The sequence below is a fragment of the Anguilla anguilla genome, chromosome 10 (genome assembly GCF_013347855.1).
Source record: "Anguilla anguilla isolate fAngAng1 chromosome 10, fAngAng1.pri, whole genome shotgun sequence".
Classification (NCBI taxonomy): domain Eukaryota; kingdom Metazoa; phylum Chordata; class Actinopteri; order Anguilliformes; family Anguillidae; genus Anguilla; species Anguilla anguilla.
Window position 1 is genome coordinate 25,587,704 of NC_049210.1, and position 23,786 is coordinate 25,611,489.

General features: G+C 42.6%; 1 protein-coding gene across 1 annotated transcript in view; it reads right to left on the reverse strand.

The window, feature by feature from the left end:
* The window catches only part of LOC118237296, a 122,462-nt gene that overhangs the window by 52,700 nt on the left and 45,976 nt on the right, over positions 1-23,786 (reverse strand). Inside the window, exons 6-7 of the mRNA XM_035435857.1 lie at positions 17,889-18,065; positions 17,651-17,778 (exon numbers count right to left, since the gene is read on the reverse strand). Of these exons, the coding sequence (XP_035291748.1) occupies positions 17,651-17,778; positions 17,889-18,065 (305 nt within the window). The remainder of the gene's footprint in view (positions 1-17,650; positions 17,779-17,888; positions 18,066-23,786) is intronic.

Below are 23,786 nucleotides of genomic sequence, written 5' to 3' on the forward strand. Positions count from 1 at the left end.
CTATGATGTTTGAGGCAGTTGCTAGGGTGTTGCTAGGTGGTTCTATGGAGTTCTAGGTGGTTTCATGGAATTCTAGGCGGTTGCTAGGGTGGTGCTAGGTGGTTGCTATGGAGTTTCAGGTGGTTGCTATGGAGCTCCAGGTGGTTCCTAGGGCATTGCTAAGTGGTTGCTAAGGTATTCTAAGTGGTTGCAAGGATGTTGCTAGGTGGTTGCTATGGAGTTATAGGCGGTTGCTAGGGTGTTGCTAGGTGGTTGCTAGCATGTTGCTAGGTGGTTGCTATAGTGTTGCTAGGCAGTTGTTATGGTGTTACAGGTGGTTGCTAGGGTGTTGCTAGGTGGTTGCTATGGTGTTCCAGGTGGTTGCTATGGTGTTGCTAGGTGGTTGCTTTGGAGTTATAGCTGGTTGCTAGGGTGTTGCTAGGCATTTGCTATGGTGTTCCAGGTGGTTGCTAGTGTGTTGTTGGGTGGTTGCTATGGAGTTCCAGGTGGTTGCTAGGAAGTTGCTAGGTGGTTGCTATGAAGTTATAGGCGGTTGCTAGGGTGTTGCGAGGCAGTTGTTATGGTGTTCCAAGTGGTTGCTAGGGTGTTGCTAGGTGGTTGCTATGGAGTTCTAGGGGGTTGCTATGGTGTTGCTAGGTGGTTGCTATGGAGTTCTAGGCCGTTGCTAGGGTATTGCTAGGTGGTTGCTATGGAGTTCTAGGCGGTTGCTATGGTGTTACTAGGTTGTTGCTATGGAGTTCTAGGTGGTTGCTAGGGTGTTGCTAGGTGGTTGCTATGGAGTTCTAGGTGGTTGCAAGGGTGTTGCTAGGTGGTTGCTATGGAGTTATAGGCGGTTGCTAGGGTGTTGCTAGGCTGTTGTTATGGTGTTCCAGGTGGTTGCTAGGTGGTTGCTAGGGTGTAGCCAGGCATTTGCTATGGTGTTCCAGGTGGTTGCTAGTGTGTTGTTAGGTTGTTGCTATGGATTTCTAGGTGGTTGCTAGGGTGTTGCTAGGGGGTTGCTAGGGTATTCTAGGTGGTTGCTAGGATGTTGCTAGGTGGTTGCTATGGAGTTTTAGGCGGTTGCTAGGGTGTTGCTAGGCAGTTGTGATGGTGTTCCAGGTGGTTGCTAGGGTGTTGCTAGGTCGTTGCTATGGTGTTCCATGTGGTTGCTAGGGTGTTGCTAGGCAGTCGTTATGGTGTTCCAGATTGTTGCTAGGGTGTTGCTAGGTGGTTGCTATGGTGTTCCAGGTGGTTGCTAGTGTGTTGTTGGGTGGTTGCTATGGAGTTCCAGGTGGTTGCTAGGAAGTTGCTAGGTGGTTGCTATGAAGTTATAGGCGGTTGCTAGGGTGTTGCTAGGCAGTTGTTATGGTGTTCCAAGTGGTTGCTAGGGTGTTGCTAGGTGGTTGCTATGGAGTTCTAGGGGGTTGCTATGGTGTTGCTAGGTGGTTGCTATGGAGTTCTAGGCCGTTGCTAGGGTATTGCTAGGTGGTTGCTATGGAGTTCTAGGCGGTTGCTATGGTGTTACTAGGTTGTTGCTATGGAGTTCTAGGTGGTTGCTAGGGTGTTGCTAGGTGGTTGCTATGGAGTTCTAGGTGGTTGCAAGGGTGTTGCTAGGTGGTTGCTATGGAGTTATAGGCGGTTGCTAGGGTGTTGCTAGGCTGTTGTTATGGTGTTCCAGGTGGTTGCTAGGTGGTTGCTATGGAGTTCTAGGTGGTTGCTAGGGTGTAGCCAGGCATTTGCTATGGTGTTCCAGGTGGTTGCTAGTGTGTTGTTAGGTTGTTGCTATGGATTTCTAGGTGGTTGCTAGGGTGTTGCTAGGGGGTTGCTAGGGTATTCTAGGTGGTTGCTAGGATGTTGCTAGGTGGTTGCTATGGAGTTTTAGGCGGTTGCTAGGGTGTTGCTAGGCAGTTGTGATGGTGTTCCAGGTGGTTGCTAGGGTGTTGCTAGGTCGTTGCTATGGTGTTCCATGTGGTTGCTAGGGTGTTGCTAGGCAGTCGTTATGGTGTTCCAGATTGTTGCTAGGGTGTTGCTAGGTGGTTGCTATGGTGTTCCAGGTGGTTGCTAGGGTGTTGCTAGGTGGTTGCTATGGTGTTCTAGGTGGTTACTATGGTGTTGCTAGGTGGTTGCTATGGCATTATAGCCGGTTGCTAGGGTGTTGCCAGGCATTTGCTATGGTGTTCCAGGTGTTTGCTAGTGTGTTGTTAGCTGGTTGCTATGGAGTTCTAGGCCGTTGCTAGGGTGTTCTAGGTGGTTGCTAGGGTGTTGCTAGGGGGTTGCTAGGTCTTTACTGAGTCCAATGACGCGACCCATAGTTCTCTATGACAAACGGTTCAAAAGTTATGAAATATCAAACATCGGCCAATCAGGAAGGGGGGCAAGGCTGATCTACACCAATGGACAAATGACTCTCTACTATGTCCAATGAGGCATTGTACAATTTGTGGGCAATTTTTCCCCATAGAGATGAATGGCAGAATGTTCAAATCTAGAGAGAGACCAGAGTACTGCTGCTAGAAGACAGGGCATTGTGACATCACAAGGGTGAGAAGACAGAGCATTGTGACATCACAAGGGTGAACATTCCGCCATTCATTCCCTATGGGGAAAAATTGCCCACAAAAATTCAAATTTTTCAAAAACCGTGCAACCAATCTTTCCACAAAGTAATAGCACACCATTCCCGATCAAGCCGCTCGATTTGACATATTGCACGTGTATGTGGTGCGAAAACTCTGGGAGGAGTAGCGGTCCAAAAAACAGGCGGAAAGAATAATAATAATAACTAGACAATTCCTGCAGAAATTGTGAAGTGTGGTTGCCGCCAACGCAAAGTCGACTTGTGCTGAACGGAGTGAAAAGTGGTAGGTAGTTGCTATGATGTCTGAGGCAGTTGCTAGGGTCTTGCTAGGTGGTTCTATGGAGTTCTAAGTGGTTTCATGGAATTCTAGGCGGTCGCTAGGGTGGTGCTAGGTGGTTGCTATGGAGTTTCAGGTGGTTGCTATTGAGCTCCAGGTGGTTGCTAGGGCATTGCTAGGTGGTTGCTAGGGTATGCTAAGTGGTTGCTAGGATGTTGCTAGGTGGTTGCTATGGAGTTCCAGGCGGTTGCTAGGGTGTAGCTAGGCAGTTGTTATGGTGTTCCAGGTGGTTGCTAGGGTGTTGCTAGGTGGTTTCTATGGAGTTATAGCCGGTTGCTAGGTTGTTGCTAGGCATTTGCTATGGAGTTATAGGCAGTTGCTAGGGTGTTGCAAGGGTATTCTAGGTGGCTGCTAGGATGTTGCTAGGTGGTTGCTATGGAGTTATAGGCAGTTGCTAGGGTGTTGCTAGGCATTTGCTATGGAGTTATAGCTGGTGGCTAGGGTGTTGCTAGGCATTTGCTATGGTGTTCCAGGTGGTTGCTAGTGTGTTGTTAGGTGGTTGCTATGGAGTTCCAGGTGGTTGCTAGGGGGTTGCTAGGGTATTCTAAGTGGTTGCTAGGATGTTGCTAGGTGGTTGCTATGGAGTTATAGGCGGTTGCTAGGGTGTTGCTAGGCAGTTGTTATGGTGTTCCAAGTGGTTGCTAGGGTGTTGCTAGGTGGGTGCTATGGTGTTCCAGGTAGTTGCTAGGGTGTTGCTAGGTGGTTGCTTTTGAGTTCTAGGCAGTTGCTATGGTGTTGCTAGGTGGTTGCTAAGGAATTCTAGGCGGTTGCTATGGTGTTGCTAGGTGGTTGCTATGGAGTTCTAGGCTGTTGCTAGGGTGTTGCTAGGTGGTTGCTATGGCGTTCTAGGTGGTTGCTAGGGTGTTGCTAGGTGGTTCCTAAGGAGTTCTAGGCGGTTGCTATGGTGTTGCTAGGTGGTTGCTATGGAGTTCTAGGCGGTTGCTAGGGTGTTGCTAGGAGGTTGCTATGGAGTTCTAGGTGGTTGCTAGGGTGTTGCTAGGGGGTTGCTAGGGTATTCGAAGTGGTTGCTAGGATGTTGCTAGGTGGTTGCTATGGAGTTCTAGGTGGTTGCTATGGTGTTGCTAGGTGGTTGCTATGGAGTTCTAGGCCGTTGCTAGGGTGTTGCTAGGTGGTTGCTATGGAGTTCTAGGTGGTTGCTAGGGTGTTGCTAGGTGGTTGCTACTGAGTTCTAGGCGGTTGCTATGGTGTTGCTAGTTGGTTGCTATGGAGTTCTAGACGGTTGCTAGGGTGTTGCTAGGTGGTTGCTATGGAGTTCTAGGTGGTTGCTAGGGTGTTGCTAGGGGGTTGCTAGGGTATTCGAAGTGGTTGCTAGGATGTTGCTAGGTGGTTGCTTTGGAGTTCTAGGTGGTTGCTATGGTGTTGCTAGGTGGTTGCTATGGAGTTCTAGGCCGTTGCTAGTGTGTTGCTAGGTGGTTGCTATGGAGTTCTAGGTGGTTGCTAGGGTGTTGCTAGGGTGTTGCTAGGTGGTTGCTATGGAGTTCCAGGTGGTTGCTAGGGTGTTGCTAGGTGGTTGCTATGGAGTTCTAGGTGGTTGCTAGGGTGTTGCTAGGCGGTTGCTATGGAGTTCTAGGCGGTTGCTAGGGTGTTGCTAGGTGGTTGCTATGGAGTTCTAGGTGGTTGCTAGGGTGTTGCTAGGGGGTTGCTAGGGTATTCGAAGTGGTTGCTAGGATGTTGCTAGGTGGTTGCTATGGAGTTCTAGGTGGTTGCTATGGTGTTGCTAGGTGGTTGCTATGGAGTTCTAGGCCGTTGCTAGGGTGTTGCTAGGTGGTTGCTATGGAGTTCTAGGCGGTTGCTAGGTCTTTACTGAGTCCAATGACGCAACCCATAGTTCTCTATGACAAACGGTTCAAAAGTTATGAAATATCAAACATCGGCCAATCAGGAAGGGGGGCGAGGCTGATCTCCACCAATGGACAAAGGACTCTCTACCATGTCCAATGAGGCATTGCACAATTTGTGGGCAATTTTTCCCCATAGAGATGAATGGCCGAATGTTCAAATCTAGAGAGAGACCAGAGTACTGCTGCCAGAAGACAGGGCATTGTGACATCACAAGGGTGAGAAGACAGAGCATTGTGACATCACAAAGGTGAACATTCCGCCATTCATTCTCTATGGGAAAAATTGCCCACAAAAATTCAAATTTTTCAAAAACCGTGGAACCAATCTTTCCACAAAGTAATAGCGCTCTATTCCCGATCAGGCCGCTCGATTTGACATATTGCATGTGTATGTGGTGCGAAAACTCTGGGAGGAGTAGCGGTCCAAAAAATGGGTGGAAAGATAGAATAATAATAATAATATGTGCAATAATAATAGTGTAGTTGCCCTAAGGCAACCACACTAATAATATGTGCAATAATAATAGTGTAGTTGCCCTAAGGCAACCACACTAATAATAATATGTGCAATAATAATAGTGTAGTTGCCCTAAGGCAACCACACTAATAACAGATTCAATAGGGTTCCACCAACTTCGCTGCTTGGACCTCTAATAATCCTAACAGATACAATAGGGTTCCACCAGCTTTGCTGCTTGGACCCCTAATAATAATCCTAACAGATACAATAGGGTTCCACCAGCTTCGCTGCTTGGACCCCTAATAATAATCCTAACAGATACAATAGGGTTCCACCAGCTTCGCTGCTTGGACCCCTAAATATAGTAGGTAGATAACCATTTTAAATCGGAGTGTTCACACGGGTAACGGTCAGCCCACCCAGTCTGCACGCTAACGTTAGTAGCTAGGTTAGCTAAATGGATAATGCACTGGGGTATCATTATCAGCTTTGCTAGCTTGCTGCTGGCTTGTTCAGCCGAATACATCACTGTGTAGTTACCCTTACGTAACTGAAACATTAGGCTATTTTGTTTAGCTGATGAGCAAGCGAGCCCTTGCAAAGTAAATGACCAAATTGGAGATAGCTCTCCTTTGCCAATTCTGGAATTGTGTGCTGCAGAGGTTTGAGACAAGTGATATGTTGCAAGAGGTAGATCTAGACCTCGTGAATGCAGTTAAGTTGATTTCCTCATTAAGAGACTATGTTGCAATGCAGAGAGACCGGTTTGATAGGTTTGAAACTGCACAGCACTTAGTATGTCTCCTGCTGTGTCCAAGACATATAAAAACGAGACTCAGAGAAAGCGCATGCGTAAAATACATGCAGATGAAACGGCTGAGTCCAAGTTATCAAAAGTGCCAAAGTGTGGACGTATTTAATGTCATTAATGACAGACTATTAGCAGAACTTGAACGAAGATACACATCCTACAAGGACGTGAGTGAGTGCTTTTTTTTCTTGAATAAAATCCAAATACATTCTGGACAAGAGCTTCGCTCAGCAGCTATGAAATTACAAGAAAATACTCCAGTGATTTGCACGATGATTTTGCTGACGAGATTGTGCATTTCAGAAGCTTTTGCGAAAACGAGAAAAAAACGTCATCGAGGGAGTTTCTTCAACTAATTCGTAAAAGCAACTTGCATACTATATTTACAAATGTTGACATAGCACTGCAAATATATCTCACATTGCCCACCACCAATGCATCAGGAGAGCGCTCTTTTTTAAAATTATCACTGATCAAGAATCGTTTACGGTCAGCAATGGGACAGAACAGATTATGCCACCTCACTCGCATGTCCATTGAGTCTGACGTAGAGCACTAGATTTCACATAAATGGCAAAAGATTTTTCTTTACGCAAAGCCAGGAAGAAGACCTTTTAGTGATCTACACTCTCTTTAGACTACAATAGTTACTCTCACACATATACTTTAAACACCTTGATTCCATATTGTTCATTTTGATTGAGTCAAATTGATATAACAAAGTTGTATAAAATAAATGAAAGAGCAATATGTTCCGCACTTTTTGGCCTATTTACCTAAGTTATTTTTTGTACTGATAGTATTTGGACTGATTGCACTGTTTCTCTCATCTGGTTATTAACAATTTGTGTACTTATCATGGAATAGCCTAGGCTACTGTAAAATGTGTGTGCATGTGTTGTGTTATCTGTGAGGACCGAGCATTTAATTTGTGTTGTATAGTCATATAGCCTTCTTTATGTTATAGTTGTGCCGTGGTTTCCTGTACATTTAGCCTTGATGTTGTCCTTGTCTCAGGTTAGAAATAATTGTTTCCACAAAATAAATTGTTTACTAATTAATCATACCTACTCATCTTTCTTAACATTGTTGCGTTTTCAACTCTGATTAAAGGTAGTCCTCGATTCTGGCAAAAGGTTGTTGATAATTGAGCTCAACAGCCAATCAAATTACACTCCTCCCTTTCGTGCTGCTGAAGCAACGTCTTGATTGGCTGGAATAGTGTATGGCTCGGTCTGAGCCACTTTATTTGTTTTCCATTTAAAAAGCCAAGACCTGAGAGAGCCTGAAAATATTGCGTGATAATTCTGAGGAGGCCCTTTGATTAGATGTAGCTCCAGGGCCCTTTGTGTTCTTAATCCGGCCCTGGAGAGAACTACTGAAAAATACATTTTAAAAGTAGCTGGGTTAACGTCAAGGAATCTATAATTGAACAACTCAATGCAACACAGAGCATTGGGATGGCAGGTATGCCATCCCGCCAAGTTACGCCTTGGCGGGGGCATGCCCCATACCTATACAGCACCGAGAGTTTGGCACTTTTCAGGGTTCACCACAGAAATAACCACAACAGCCACAGACACTCAGCCCTTAAAAACATTAAATTCTGTACATTCTCACCCCACTTCAACAGACAGAATTCATAAACAACTTCACATGTCCACACAATAAAGCCCCAAACTAAGGGGATTTTGCGTTTTCTACTTCTTCTTCTTCTTCTCATTCTTATTTTTCCTGCTGCCTACCCCACAAACAAAATGTCTCCCCATTGGACATTTTATCGACACCAGCCAAACCTTCACCTACACGACCCAATCAAAAACTTGCATACACATGCAAAATACCCATACCTTTTTACTCTGGAACATTTCCAGTTTAAACAGCTAGTCTGCCTGTGGCCTAGTGGGCAAGGTTACAGTCTTGGGAACATGGGGTCCTAGGTTCAAGCCCAGCTAGGAACAGGTTTCTTTAACCTGCTTTTACCCTCACTAATTATTGTCTACTACTTCTCAATTATTATTATTATTATTATTATAATTATATATTAAAACAGCAAAGAGGATTCCTACCTGCAGATAAGCCTATAAAAATGCCTTATAAACCATACAATCACTAAAAGTGCATCTCCACGAAATAACAGACAACTGAGCAGGACAGAAGGGTACACAAGTTGCGACCTAGGGAGCTCTAATTCTACGGGCTTGCTGATTCTTTTGTCAATCAAGGCTTGTTGGATGGCCGTCAAATCCGTGAGTACATACACCGGCCATATTTCACTTGCGTTTCTGATGCGTTTACACTTACGCCACCGCACCCTTTGTCTGTTTTACATATATAGCAAACCGAAACTGCTAAACGGTACACGCTCATCAGACTGTATAAATTCACACAAGGATAGCCATAATCCACAACCGTTTCTACAGGGTCACTTCGCATTTCTCACTCTCATAATAAAACGCTTTGCAAAAAGAAATGATATCTCATAAAAAACACGTTTTCAACGTACAAAAATGCCAAGTTACTTACACATACAAGACATACACCATCTATAACTCATTCATTCAGACTGCCAAAATCCAGGTCTGCCATTAAAAGTATTGATATCAAAATGACGCCAAGTTACGGTACTACAAACAATACAGGCTATCTTGCCTCACCAAAATTACATAAGATGTATTCCAAAGCAATGCTACCCAATATTTCCTCAATTCTTTCAAGTCACTTGGCCCTGTGTGTATAAGCATGCAGTACATGGACAGGCCAAATATATGTGTGGATGGCTTTCTATAAACAGGAACAACCCGGTGAAAAATATTACTTCATTACCAAGGTTGGAAGTGAAATTTAAAAAAGGAATATAGGCTACCAGTCACAAAAGTGAACGAAATGGTTGTCACATTGAGAATGGTTGCGCTCACCCTCCTGTTCACTCATATTTATCGACATGAATCCCAATTAGCATGATTGTATGAAAATAATTGTTAAATTTATGCAAGATAGGCATAACATGTTAGGCCTACAAATCTACCACTGTATCATCATTAAGTTTCAAACATGTTGAATTAAAAACATCATCTGGCTAAAAACGTTTCATATCCCTTTTTCTTGAAAGACAGACTTCTGTGTTATGGTTTTTATGCTGATATAATCTGATTATAAGCCTATTATGCATATAATATCTTAAGAACCACTACACAACTCAGTCATGTTGATCATTTGTTTTCTTAAATGGACGAATGGTGCATCACTTTAAATGTTGCTGCCGCAAGGAATTGTGTGACGGCATTATCTCCTTTCCTTTCATAAAGGACGCTCCAGTGTACCCTATGCTAAAGAAGATAAGAAAGGAAGCATTGAAGCACCTTTCCTTAGCATCCTACTACTATAATTGGAGAGCGGTTTGTGTGTTCGTGTGTGTGTTTGTGTGTCCCACCATTCCTCCAATTCACATTCCTCCAACCCCCCCAAACTTGCCCCCAAAAAAGTTTCAGGGGGCCGGTGTTTGCATATGCTGTTTTTCATAATTAAATTTTTTCATGTTAAAGAAATACTCGCCAGTTTTACTTTCTATTTTGCAATCCGGAACTACTGTCACCCGGAACTACCGTACCAATGGTAACAGTTACACCACTGTAGGAGGGCTGGCCCCGCTTGGTACTTATTCACTGTTTTGGTACTTATTCACTGTTCTGTGTGTTTTCTGGTCTCTTAAACTGTGAGCCTGTATGGAGAGTGGTGCTTCGCTACCGAGTTGTTTGTTTCGGCACTGTTTTTGTGGATTAATACAGCGTTGATTTGTGAATTTGACTTCATCTCCGACCCATAAGTGGAACATTACACCACAGACGGTTCAGAACTGAAAACGCTGGAGAGGATCCATTCAAGACAGAGAGAGTTTTTTTGAAGAACGTTTGCATCATGGCTAGAAAGAAGCGCAAATCACTGTTGCAAAGCCGTGATGCCAAACGCAAGAGATTGGCGCGAGCTAGCGAATCTCCAGAGAAGTCAGGTAAAAATTTTGAAGTATATTGCTGATTCACCGTTTGGCGTTAGCATGCTAATAAACTACCTAGCTAGCTTTCATGCTTCTTGCGGCCGGCACTGATAAACTACCTAGATAGCTTTCATGCTTCTTGCGGTCGGCGCGGTCTACATGGTGCTGATTCACCGTCTACCGTTCACATGCTAACAAAGAACCGAGCTAGCTAAGCTGACCAGATTTCTGAAATGAAAACCAGGGACATTTCCAGTTCTGCGGTCAATATATCATTAAAATATCCAATGTTACTATCTATTAAATAAAAAAAGGGACAATTCCGGTTTCATGTACTTTGACCATAGTAACTGTTGTACTGTAATAAACTATGGTGCAGGCCGACTGTTAAAACTGGGTACTAAGTAAGTAACTTTGTAAACCGTGTCAGAACATCATAGTTTACAGTACCATGGTGAGTGAAGCTATGGTAAACTATGGAACACACAATAAAGAAAATGGTCAGACTACAATGCTTCGATACAGTGTATTTCATTATCTATACGTACAAGACAGACAAGCAATACTACAGAGTTTTCCACAGCAGTTTTCTCTAAAACCAGCGCGAGCAAGCAGTTAGTAGCAGAAGAAGACTGATATGAAGCTGCTATAGCGAGCAGCCCCTTCTGTTGGCCAACACAAGCGCAATGGAGAGGCCTGGGGTACAGGGGCAAAAGTCTCAGGGCTCAGGGGAGGCTCAAGGACAACCTTCACAATGCCCAAAGGGAGCTTTGTTCTAGTTTTATAATAATACACATAATAATAATAATTTGATTTTATTTAAAAAACATTTTTTTTTTTAGCATTTTCCCTCATATTCCCTCCAATTTTCTGAGGCCCCCCTGGTTAGACCACACTTTGAGTATTGTGTGCAGTTCTGGGGACTGTACTACAAGAAAAATATAGAGGCTCTGGAAAAGGTTCAATGAAGTGGATTAACACAGTGAACTACAAGAGGTTCTTCAGGTTGAGTACTGTCAGTAGAATGAGGGGACATAAATAGGAATCAGTAAAAGGTAAATTCCATACAGACATTAGGAATAATTTTATTCATGCAGAGAGTAGCCAATGTTTGGAATAGTAGTAGAGTAGTAGTAGAGGCTGGAATTATGGGGATTTTCAAGATCAGGCTTGATATGGTGTTAGATACAAAATAGCCTGAATGTAATCGGAGCACTAGGTACAATTTAGTCAAGAAAATGGCGATCCCTGTCTGGCCAACACCTGGTGAGTGAAGTTTTGAGGTCCTGCTGTGAACTAGTGGAGACAGCACACTGTCTTCTTTATGATAATAGCTTGTCACAAAGGTGGTGGCATATTACATTATTGGAGTCAGACAAATAGTCATTATCACCAATATCTTTAAAGCTAATCGTCAACAGAGACGGGACAGGAAAGCTCCTGATTCAAACATCGAATGAATTGAAAAGTTTGCTTTTCTCATCTGCAGCTGCAACTGCAGCTATCTACAACTACGGTGTTGTGTAGTATAGTTCTTATACTTTTATTTGGTGAAAGTCTGTGGATCATTTCTCAACGCAGATCATTTTATTGCACTCTTTTAGTGCTGTCGGCATTTCGTTTCACTGGAATTAATACTAGCTGGTACTAGCTTAGCTAGGTCTGTCTTTAGCCTGGTGGCTAAGATAGCCAGTTGTTTTCACTGAGGATCTTAATCTCTATATCAATGCCAACACTCACCTCTCCCCCGGACTGCTCTGGATGCCTTCGGCTGAGCCAAAAAGTAGTTGAATTGAAGGTCAGATTTCCAAGCTTTAGCAGATCCAAGATGATGAACGACTTCTGGACTCGCTGGCCGCAGAACCCTCCCGCATTCCTGACAAAACCGAGCTTCCCTGGCGTGCTCCCTCTCCAACTATGGAGCCAGAGCCGCCATTTGTCAGCTCAATCCCCGAGGAGGACCCCTGGCCCAGGCTTGGAGCTAAACCTAAGGCACGGATCTGTTCCACACCTGCTCCTCCGGAACCCTGAATCATCATCCGGGGCGACAAGAATCGAGGTACGAACTTCTCTCCACCTCCGGAGTCTATCCAGCTGGGTAACAGGTTCGATGTGCTGGGGAAGTTGAACCAACACCTGTCCACTGTTGGCCTGGAGCCCATAGCCAGTCCAGCGCTGCTGCCCAGAAGTTTGAGGAGTCGCAGTACCGATGTCGGTCTAAGGAATGACGCCCCTGGACTGGCAGCCCCTAGTCCCCGCGGTCGACACCGCCACTCAGCCTCCAGGATGACCAGCTCCAAATCCACAAGACAACGTCCACATCAGATCATAACCCTGATCATGGGAGACTCCATCATCAGGAACATTAAAACTAGCTCAGCTATAACTTGTTGTATCCCGGGTGCCACTGTCTGTGATATAGAGGAAAAAGCCATCGAGATCCTCGCAAACGAACCGGACATTACTAAGATCATTGTTCATGTAGGGAAAAATGACATTCGCAAACAGCAGTCTGAACTTTTGAAAATGGACTTTATGCATTTATTCTGTTCCCTGAAGAGATCTGTGAGGCATATTTATGTGTCCGGCCCCATTCCCTTCTGTGGCCGCGGTGTTGGGCGTTTTAGCAGGCTACTGTCTTTGCACACCTGGCTCTCATCAGCCTGCGCTGCTCACAGAGCCTCCTACATCGACAATTTCAATCTCTTTTGAGAACGCAGACAGTTATTTAGATATGATGGCATACATCCTGATTGGCTGGGGATAAAGCTCCTGTCTTCAAACATTTTTTACTGTGTTGCCCACCAAGGCGCTCCACTCTCAGAAAGCTAAAACACTTCCTCGAAATCCAGGTGTTCTAACCAGTCCCACTACTATTGACGTCCCCGGGGTCCTAGCGCCAGTCTAATTGGTTCCTCCTATTTCTTTACTGGTGCTCATGTAGACCTAGGACCCTCTACTAATTCTACTAATCCTATACTTTCTGCAGACATCTCTGTCAGATACTAAATCACGACACATTGGACATCTCGCTCTTTCCCCGCTAAAGCAAGTGCTATGAGCGGTGGTGTAAACGCTGCAAATCTCCGTCCGTTAAAATTCAGCGAAAATATGTCGTCGGAGCGGGCTCCCCACCTGTCAAATTTGCCCTAATAAATGCTCAGTCCCTATCAAACAAAACCTTTATTTTAAATGACAACTTCACATCTCGTCAGTTGGACTTTTTATTTGTAACTGAGACCTGGCTTAACGTTGGTGATCTTACCTCACTTGGTGATCTTTGTCCATCCCACTGCAGCTTCTTAAACTCCCCTAGGACTAGTGGTCGTGGGGGTGGCTTAGCCACCGTTTTTAAAAGCTGTTTTAAATGCAGAGTTATGCCCATCGATGCCTACTCTACTTTTGAGGTGCAACTTTTTAAGATTTATGCCACTACCCCTGTCCTATGTGCATTGGTGTACAGACCACCTAAAATAAACAGTAACTTCATCCAAGAGTTCTCAGATTTTCTATTATTTATGGCCTCTCGCTCTGATAAACTGTTGAGTGTAGGGGGATTTTAACATTCATATCTGTTGCCCATCAAAATCTATGGTAAATGAGTTTTTATGCCTTGTGGATTCTTTTAATCTCGCACAATCAGTGTCGGGTCCAACACACCAGAAGGGTCACACACTAGGTCTTGTGTTATCATCTGGTTTCTCTGTCTCTAACCTTGAAATTGTTGACATTGGTGTCTCTGGCCATCTTATGGTTGTGTTTGAATCCACTTTGTTTTGTCCCCTCCCCACCCCCTCCCAGCCCCACTCCCTCATCCAACCTATAAACTCAGCCCCTGCGAGGCCTTTTTTGTTCCCTGCTTTTGTTGCCTCATTTGAAAAGTAAAATCTTCATTTCACTTTACTGTTTGGAGTTTTCCGAGTTTTTTCCCTCACTCTGCGTTTGGGTCCTAATCCCCCCGTTTCCTGACAGGAAACGCACCATCATCTGTGCAACTTTTAGGGTGGGGTTACATTTTTTTCTTCAAGAACATGAACCAATATTTAGTTGTATTACTACAGTAAAACTAATATACTGTATGCATTTCCTTGTACATCTTATTATGCCATACAACATTTAATGAAATATGTACTGCCACTGTTGCAACCACGGACTAGCAGTTGCCTTTTTGTTCTACTTGGGGGATTTGGTTGTGAAAAAAGTTTAGCCGAAGCACAAGTTCATTGTCCAGTGAAAACATACAAATTAAAGTTAAATTAAATTACATGAATTAAGTTAATTTAAAGTAAAAATAACTGGCTTTATCTGACATCAATGTTTCATCTTAAACATCATAAGGAGCACATTTATCTGCTATGCTTTATAATAGACAAAAAGCATTTTATTTATTTTTGGAGAGATTTGGGATATGTTTCTAGACCCCTAGATATTTTAGACCTCTGTATTGACCAAGTGCCAACAACTCGCCTATATTAATGAAGTATTTGTCTCCAGTGGCTTAAGAGTGAACTACAATGCCTGGTTGCAAAAACAACCTGAAACCCTGCCCACCCAATGTTAAGTAAATGGGGAAAGCCTGAAAAGAAGCCAATTTTCCCTGAGGAAGTATAAATAAAAAGTCAATAAATTTTTTATACAATAAATTATGATTTAACTAGTTAATCCCACCCCTGGGTCTGATTTTTAAAAATAATTCTGCCAAAATTCCCAAATCTGGGGTAATTTCAGTGCATGTAATGTGGCTCGTCTTAGTAACGTATGACCATATAAGGAAATTCCCCATCCTCGCAGCCAGGCAGAGTGCTTCAGCGGTAGGTGTGATGCTGTGTCATTTTATTCTGATTAGCTAGCTACATACGATCTCACCATTTTAAGTCCAAGGTCCAAAAAGGTTGTGTGCTGCGTTCAACTGTACTAACTGCTATTCGAAGGATTCTTCTCTCCAGTTCTTTCGGTTAATACATTTGAGACATTTCAGATAAGCAAGGTTCTAGTCTGTGTCAAAACGCAATTTTGACCATTTCGGGGTTTCAGTTGATTCTCATAAAGTTTCGTCTTTTATAATTTGTATATGTTGTTGGTGAAATCAGATTTGTAAGCAGTTTTGAAGCTTCTTTAAGAAGACAAGCTAGGGGGATTTTAAAGCTTACTGTCTTGCTATCAATCTATCTGTGTATCTAGCTAGCTAGCTAGTTATCTCATGATATATCTGTCCAGCTATCTAGAGATCTAAATTATCTATCTGTCTATGTAACTCTGTCTATATAACTAGCTAGCTAGTAAGCTAGCTACCTAGCAATCAATTTTATCTATTTATCTATGTAAATATCTAAACACTAAACATATCTTGCACATGATAGGTTTGAACAATTAAGTTCCTTCCTGCGTCTTAACCTCATCTGAACACACATTCCCACACTCACACTCTGTAACTGCTTCCCATTGTTAGAGGCAAATGGCTACAAATAGAGTTCAATCACTGTTTGTAAGGATATAAAACAGCCACAGATCAAAGGGGTGTCATTGGCAGCAGGCCATTTGGGTGTCCCTGGGAAGTCTGTTGGAATGTGTATTCCTTCCTGGGAACGTTTATGCATGGCAATAACCACACCTCTCAACAGTATACTTAAACCCTCACTTGTGACTATCTTGTTGAGATTCCTATGGAACGCTTGTTGTGGCACCGTGGCGAGTCTCCCTTTGTGCATTGTATTAAAATCTTTTCATTGGAAAGTGGTCCTCAGTGTGTTACTTCACCCTTCTCAACTTGGTTCCACACGGGAGAAGATTCCCAACACACAATTAACCTTTTTAAATGTTATGACAGTTGGTAATTCATTGTTGGTGTTGCACATGTTTATTGTTGTAGTATGTGGACTTTTTGTAGTTCAATATAATCATAGATTTTTAGTTTTCCAGTACATAAGTCTTTGTCCCAAAAACATCCAGGGCTGTGGATACCCACAAGTTAGCAAGATCTGGCTAAATAACAGTGTTTCAGCACGGTAGTACATAGAGGGCTACGAGCTCTTGACTACGGTTTTGTGGTTGCACTACAGACAGTATAAAAATAGCTAGGTTACTGACATAACATTCAAATGTTTACGAGCGTTTGTGTAACATTCTTCACCTGAAATTACCACTGGTCTGTGTGCGTACCCTCAATATAAGTCAGTGAGATCTGGCTAAATATCAGTGTTCCAGCACGGTTGTACTAGGAGGCAGTGTTGCGAACTATTTTCTATGGAAAGTAGTTAAGGCCTCCTCTAAAAGTCGCTAGATGACGTCATATGTTAATTTGCATATGTATGACGTCACCACATAACATACGTTTTTTTAAATATGCAAATGATTAAGCCACGCACGGCGATAGGCATAGCATAGGTTTTGTGTCTACTTGCCCTCCAATGACGTTGGCCAAGCTGCGTAGTATCTATTAGATCTGTAGGACATCTACTTCCATGTAATTACAGCAGCTGATTCTACATAGGTCAATCATTACTTTTATAAACGTGGGCAACGCTAGAGCACTAGGAAAGGCAGACGTGACGTCATTCACAAATCGGTGAAAGGTGATTTTTGACAACGAGAATGGAGGTTGCCAAAGTTGTGAGAAGTTTCCAAATTTGACGCTAGTCGCTAGATAAGATTTTTAGTCGCTAGGGAAGGTCAAAAGTCGCTAAATCTATCGACAAAGTCGCTAAATTGGCAACACTGCTAGGAGGATCCACTCGCTATGAGCTTGTTGATTATGGTTCGGTGGTTGCACAGACACGCTTGTTGTCCAGACGTGGGCGTGTCTAATTACCATGTAAGGTAGTCGGGGTGGATTTCCCTGTAGTCGTGGACTCCACTCTTTGTCTCCATTGCACTTGCGTTGGTTGCAAGCAGGCGATGGCGACACCCTAGTTTGGGCTTCATGTGCCAGTGAGCACTAACCATAGCAAATCAGTGAGTGACGTCATAATCACTTTGTCCATATTTTCATATGGTCTATGGTATTGACAATGAAAGCTTGTAATCCCACTTGAAAATTATGCAAAAGAGAGTTAAAAAAACTGTTGATTTGTAGTGAAATACATGATTATGTTGTGATTTACAGCAATGCATACATGGATAGATTTAGAGACACTTGGCACACTGCTTATTTTTGCTTCATATACCTTTAGTAGTCCTGCTTCTCCACCCTTAGATTTTACAGACTTGTGGTCAAGGAGTTTTTGATCCAGGACATGTATATTTTAACCTGTTTTATATATGGGATTTCATTGCAAACTAAAAACGAACAGCTTCATTTTTGCTTCTTGCATTTGTGGCACTTTATTTCCTAAATATTCCTAAATTATGAATATAAACTAATCCATGTTAGTACTGTAAACGGTACAAATGTCTTGCTTCATTTTCCAAGTCTCTGTGATGCTCACACCTGGAGTTATAAAGCTTTAAATAGGGTACCCTACCCCCTAAATGGGTAAGGATTGGGCAGATTTGGCATCAGCACAAAGGCGTTAAACATTTGCAACTGTATTGTCTTCTATGCATTTCATTTAAGTATGTGAAGTTACTTAATCAGGCATTGATAAAGAAACATGCCTAGAATGCCAGCATGACCCCGAATATTATGTTTACCTGTGTTTCTAGATTGTGCTCTTTCTCCTCTTGGCTCATGGTCATTTCCTTGCACTCCGTGTACAGCTGGTTCAGGTCCAAACTGTTGGAATATCCTAGTCTACTTGAACCAAATGTAGAAACTGCACCTTGATAAAATGGGAAGATCAATATTTTCATTCTGTAGATGGCTATGGGGTGGTTGTGAAACACAGAATATTGCTTGTTGCATTAATCTTTGATTTAGTCATAACCTTACCATTAGCAACATGGCTATGGCTACCCTCGTCCTCTCCCCTCAGATCCCTCAGCAGAGATGTGTTCTTTGAATAGAGAATGCTTTCACTGTCATCGCTGAGTTCCAACTCTGAGTTGGACATATCACCACAGAGATCCCTTACTGCTGTTTCCTTCCAGAGTTGATGCCTCTCTTCCACTAGACACAAACACAAGAAACATATTCAGTCATCACTTCAAACCAATGCAGACAATCATTACACATGGAACAGGTTTCCAAGACCAATTTTTTCAAACAATGTCAGTGGTTAACCTATACTTTGATGCTCTGTGCATGTCTTAGTTTGCTAAGTAACATTAGCTGTTATTGTAGCTACTGTTTGTCTGAAAAATACACAAATAAATACAAGTGACTCACGGTGCACAGATAGATAGATAGATAGTTTATTTGTCCTCAAGGAGGAAATTCTTTTCCACAGTAGGTGCATACATAACACAAACAGGTAAGACATACAGAATTATACAAAATACAGGATTTACAGGAACACTTAATTATAGGGGGTCACACAACAGAGACAAAGGCATGGATTGATACTCCACACACCACAGACTGGATTTCTTGTAACTTAAGAGGAGGTTACTTATTTAAAGCTCGTATGGCTGTGGGAACAAAGCTCTTGCTAAAACGGGCCTTTCTGCACATGGGTAGTCTATACCTACAGCCAGAAAGAAGGGGGGTAAAGTGCTGGTAGAGTGGGTGGTCTGGGTCATGTGTGATTGTGAGTGCTTTGCAGATCAGGGATGAGGTGACACAATCGGATAAGTTGGGGGTGGGAATACCAATGAGTTTGCTGGCTAAATGAGTTATCTTTAAGAGTTTATTGGTGACTGTAAGCATATGGAAAAAACAGATGGCACCATACAGAAGAACTGGCTCAATAATGCTACGTTACAGGAGGAGAAGAAGATGGGGTTGGACAGACAGGTGTCTTAGTTTACGGATGGCTGTAAGTCTCTGTTGTCAATGTTTGTACATGTCCATGGTATGCTGATTGAAGCTGAGGTTATTGTCTTGTGTAATGCCAAGGTAGTGAACCAGTGAACCAGTTGCATTTATTTGTGGATCAGCTACATTTATTGTGGACCGGCTACATTTATTAGTGGATCAGTTACATTTATGTGTGGATCCGCTGCATTTATTTGTGGATCCATTGTATTTATTTGTGGATGAGTTGCATTTATCTGTGGATTATTTTTGAGACAATAATACCCCCATACAGTACAGGTGATTCAGAATTGCATCTTATACTTGAGAATAAGTTGCGTCCACCGGCCCGGGGGCACAATGAGATTGGTTTGGGCCAGTTTATTGTTTTGGGCCTGTCACTTTCCCAATCAGGCTAATACCCTGAATATATCTTATCTGGGTTGAAGATAAAGAGATGTTTTACCAAGGGAAACTATGCTACAACTCGATCATTTCTGTACTGAACCATTGCTTATTCAATAACGAATGCTACAGCTAGATCATTCATTAATATCTGTGCCAATGCTTTCTTTTAAAAAGCTGACTTTATGGCCCTCCTTTCTCTACTGAAGCTTGCTTATCAATAACTGCCATTACAGCTTTATCATTCATTCATTTTTGTACCAATGCTTGCTTACCACTAACTGGCCTAAGCCTTACAGCTTTATAATTCATTAATATTTGTACTGACTAACATCTCAGTCAGTTTGACATTATGCTAGTTCACATTATGCGACTTTTAAAATCCTAACAAAATCATAGCAATAGAGAACAGTCACACTTATCAACTCTCTTTCCTAAACATCGCTGGTATTTTCATCCTAGAAATGCTCACACTACATGACTTACAAAAGACTGGTAATCACAGGGAGTGACACACTACAGGATTGTCGCAAGAACACATGTGCAGCACTGTACGCTAATGTGTGCGGAAAAATAATCTGGACAAGAAGATGGTTGGGAAGACGGGGACAACATGGTCTGTCCCTCCTTCAAAGAACGATGGAGCAAAAATGATAGCTTGCTAGATAAACTATTTAGGCTATCTTTGGTTGAGGAGAACAGCGATGAGCCATGCTCTGTGTGTATAAGCATGCAGTACATGGACAGGCCAAACATATGTGTGGATTGCTTTCTCACAGTCAAGATTGATAGAATAGGCATCTATATGTCCAATTTGTATTGGTATGTATGTATTTCGCTGCCCAGCCTTTCTGTTGCGTGAATGATTGGGGATAAAGAAGTTCTCTGTATGTATGTACAATATGTATTTCACATGCAGTATTTATTGTACGTAGCAAATATACAATCACATTTACTCAAATTCAGTTCAGAAGTAAGTATAAACACATGTTTCCTGTAGTTACTGACCAGCAGTTTTCTACATGAATTTCAAGGTGTTCCATGAGGTAATTCGAAATATTTGACACTTTGATCTGACACAAAGTTTGCATGACATTGTAAAATGGTAAGATTACAAAACACAGGGCCAAGTGACTTGAAAGAATTGAGGAAATATTGGGTAGCATTGCTTTGGAATACATATTATTTAATTTTGGTGAGGCAAGACAGCCTATATTGTTTGTAGTATGGTAACTTGGCATCATTTTGATATCAATACTTTTAATGGCAGGCCTGGATTTTGGCAGTCTGAATGAATGAGTTATAGACAGTGTATGTGTTGTATGTGTGAGTAACTTGGCATTTTTGTACGTTGAAAACGTACAAAATGGGCATGTAGGTGAAGGTTGACATGATCACAGACTATAGTGCGAAGTAAATTAAGTGACCATGAGTGAACTTAGTTTCCTTATCGAACGGTATATATAACAGTCTGTATAAATCATCAGTTGTCAAAGTGGAGGCTTAAGTAACGTGTGAAATCTCTTGAACTGATGTGCTTTTCTCATGTTCAGTACTAGTAGTTATAATTATGAGTGAGTCATGATTTTAAATGTAATTTTTAATGGGGAGTTGCAGAACGTACATACGTAGTAATTGTATGTGGCTAGATAGAGAACAGGACGAGGTAACATGAATGTAGAAAGGTGGCGTTTGCTGATAAGAAGGTTTTGTACTGTAGCCAAGTGAAGAAATATAGTTAGTAGAAATGGCACAGTGGTGGTTTACCAGTGGAGGTTTACCAGTCTGTTACTTTGTTAGTGCAGCACCATGACATAGCTATGCAACGCGTGAAATATCATTAGCAAACCTGTCTGTGGTTTTAAAGAAGAACACAGGCCAGAAAGCACAGAAGAGCTCCCGTTGAATCCATATGGCTTTGAAATATTGTAGCCGGTTAATAACTGAACGTGCAGACGGTACGTCATAATGCAGTGTATACGTTCGGTGAACGGCGGGTAGATATGGTGCAAAAGCAATAATTGAGAAGTAGTAGACAATTATTAGTGAGGGTAAAAGCAGGTTAAAGAAATGTGTTTCTAGCTGGGCTTGAACCTAGGATCCCATATTCCCAAGACTGTAACCTTGCCCACTAGGCCACAGGCAGTCTAACTGTTTAAACTGGAAATGTTTCAGAGTAAAAAGGTATGGGTATTTTCCGTGTGTATGCAAGTTTTTGATTGGGTCGTGTAGGTGAAGATTTAGCTGGTGTCGGTAAAATGTCCAATGGGGAGACATTGTTAGTGGGATAGGCGGCAGGAAAAATAAGAATGAGAAGAAGAAGAAGAATGAGAAGAAGAAGGAGAAAATGCAAAATCCCCTTAGTTTGGGGCTTTATTGTGTGAACATGTGAAGTTGTTTATGAATTCTGTCTGTTGAAATCGGGTGAGAATGTACAGAATTTAATGTTTTTAAGGGGTGAGTGTCTGTGGCTGTTGTGGTTATTTCTGTGGTGAACCCTGAAAAGTGCCAAACTCTCGGTGCTGTATAGGTATGGGGCCTCCCCCGCCAAGGCGTAACTTGGCGGGATGGCATACCTGCCATCCCAATTTTGGCTGTGGGTTCAGTGGAAATGTACATGGGCAAGCAGAACACAGTCCTTAACCACTGAGCCCCGATATATCATGGAACTTGGAAAACGGTAGAAGGGTGATTCAGGGAGCTGGATTTATGCTTACAATTAGCTAACAGTTAGCCTCTCACAGCTTTTGCTAATAACAGACAGAATGGGGCATCCAACTGCTGTGTTAATGTTTGTTTTCCAAAATGAGTAATGCTAACCTTGAAGTAGCCTATCTGACTGGGAAACCAAATTTATCAAAATAACATTACAAACAAACGAGGAATACGAAATCACCATGATGTTGCGAAGTTGTATCAAGTTCAGATGCTTGACTGGTCCACTGCATGCTATCCATGACAAACATCCCAACAATATTGTTTTTTGCCATCCACTAGCAAACGTCACATAGTCAAAAATGTCATCTGGACATCCTCAATACTTGCAAACATCCATTCAAAATGTACAAAAGGACTACACTCCCCTCCCTATTGAGCCCACCAAACTGGACAAACAAGAGCTGATCTTACAGTGCACAGCAGGAGAGATAAATACAGGAATGGAGGTTCCCAAAAACTACATAGCCAGTCCTTGTAACCTGTGTAGGTGGCCCTAATGCCTAGTCCATACTACACAATTTTAGCCAGGATTGTGTAGTTGCAGACTAAATTTCAAGGTCTTAAGAGAATCTAAAAAAAAATCCCAAGACTTTGCTTGATCGGTGGCGCACCCATGACCAAAGGTCTTCCAATGTGACATAGTCAGAGACTCACCTGATCCAGTCATAAGCCCGTCTGCAAGTCTTGAGAGAATATGAAACTGGTTTGACTTTATCTTATGTCTTTAGGCATGGTTTGTGTTGTGTGTGACACACAAACACTCGTATTTCCACGTGGAACCGTCAAAAGCCAATGAGCCTTATAGCATATGGCCTATAGTTATTCGGTTATATAGTGCAGTGGTTCTCAAAGTGGGGTCCGTGAACTATAGCCAGGGGGTCCGCGAAATAATTTGCTATACATTTTTTAAATTGTGCTGTATCATTAAAAAGTGCATATATACAGATGGGGATCATTTGCGCCAAGCTGTGAAATAAAACAAGCATATTGTGTCCATTAAGTTACTCCCACGTTTGCTTTGGGCTAACAGAAACTCTGATGTGATTGTGACACATCACGTCAATCTGTCATGAATCACTCACTTCACTCAGGGCGAAACGAACCTTTCCTGCTGCTGCTTAGCTTGGCTTATTAGCCAGCTAGCTAGCTGGCGAGCATGGAGAAATATTTGAGTCAGTCCACATCGCTAAGCCCAAACTAGCTAAATTGAGAAAATATGACGACAGTTATATCAAGTTTGGTTTTACTGAGAACAGAAACGGGAGACCAAAATGCGTCATGTGTCTTCAGGTGCTAGCGAACGAAGCCATGATGCCAGCCAAGCTAAAGCGACATCTGATTACAAAGCACCTGGAATATCAGGGCAAAACACAAGAATTTTTCTGTCAAAAGAGCAAGGAATACACCCGCCAGAAAACACGGATGGTGAACCTGGTCACAACTTCAGAGAGAGCACAGAAGGCTTCTTATTTGGTGGCTCAACGGATTGCTAAAAGTAAGAAGCCACACACAATTGGAGAAGAACTCATACTTCCAGCGGCGGTTGAAATGTGTGAAGTTATGCTTGGGACAGAGGCAGCTAATAAACTGAAAGCTGTACCTCTCTCAAATGACACCGGGAGGAGGAGAATTGAAGAACTCTCGGTTGACATTCAGTCACAGCTACTGGATAGATTGCGTTCCTGTGAGCAATTTTCTATTCAGTTGGACAAATCAACAGACATTGCCAGTGCGGCTCAGTTGATTGTTTTGGTTCGCTATCCATGGGAAGGGAACATTTTGGAGGGCTTTCTGTTCTGCAAGGAGGTGCCT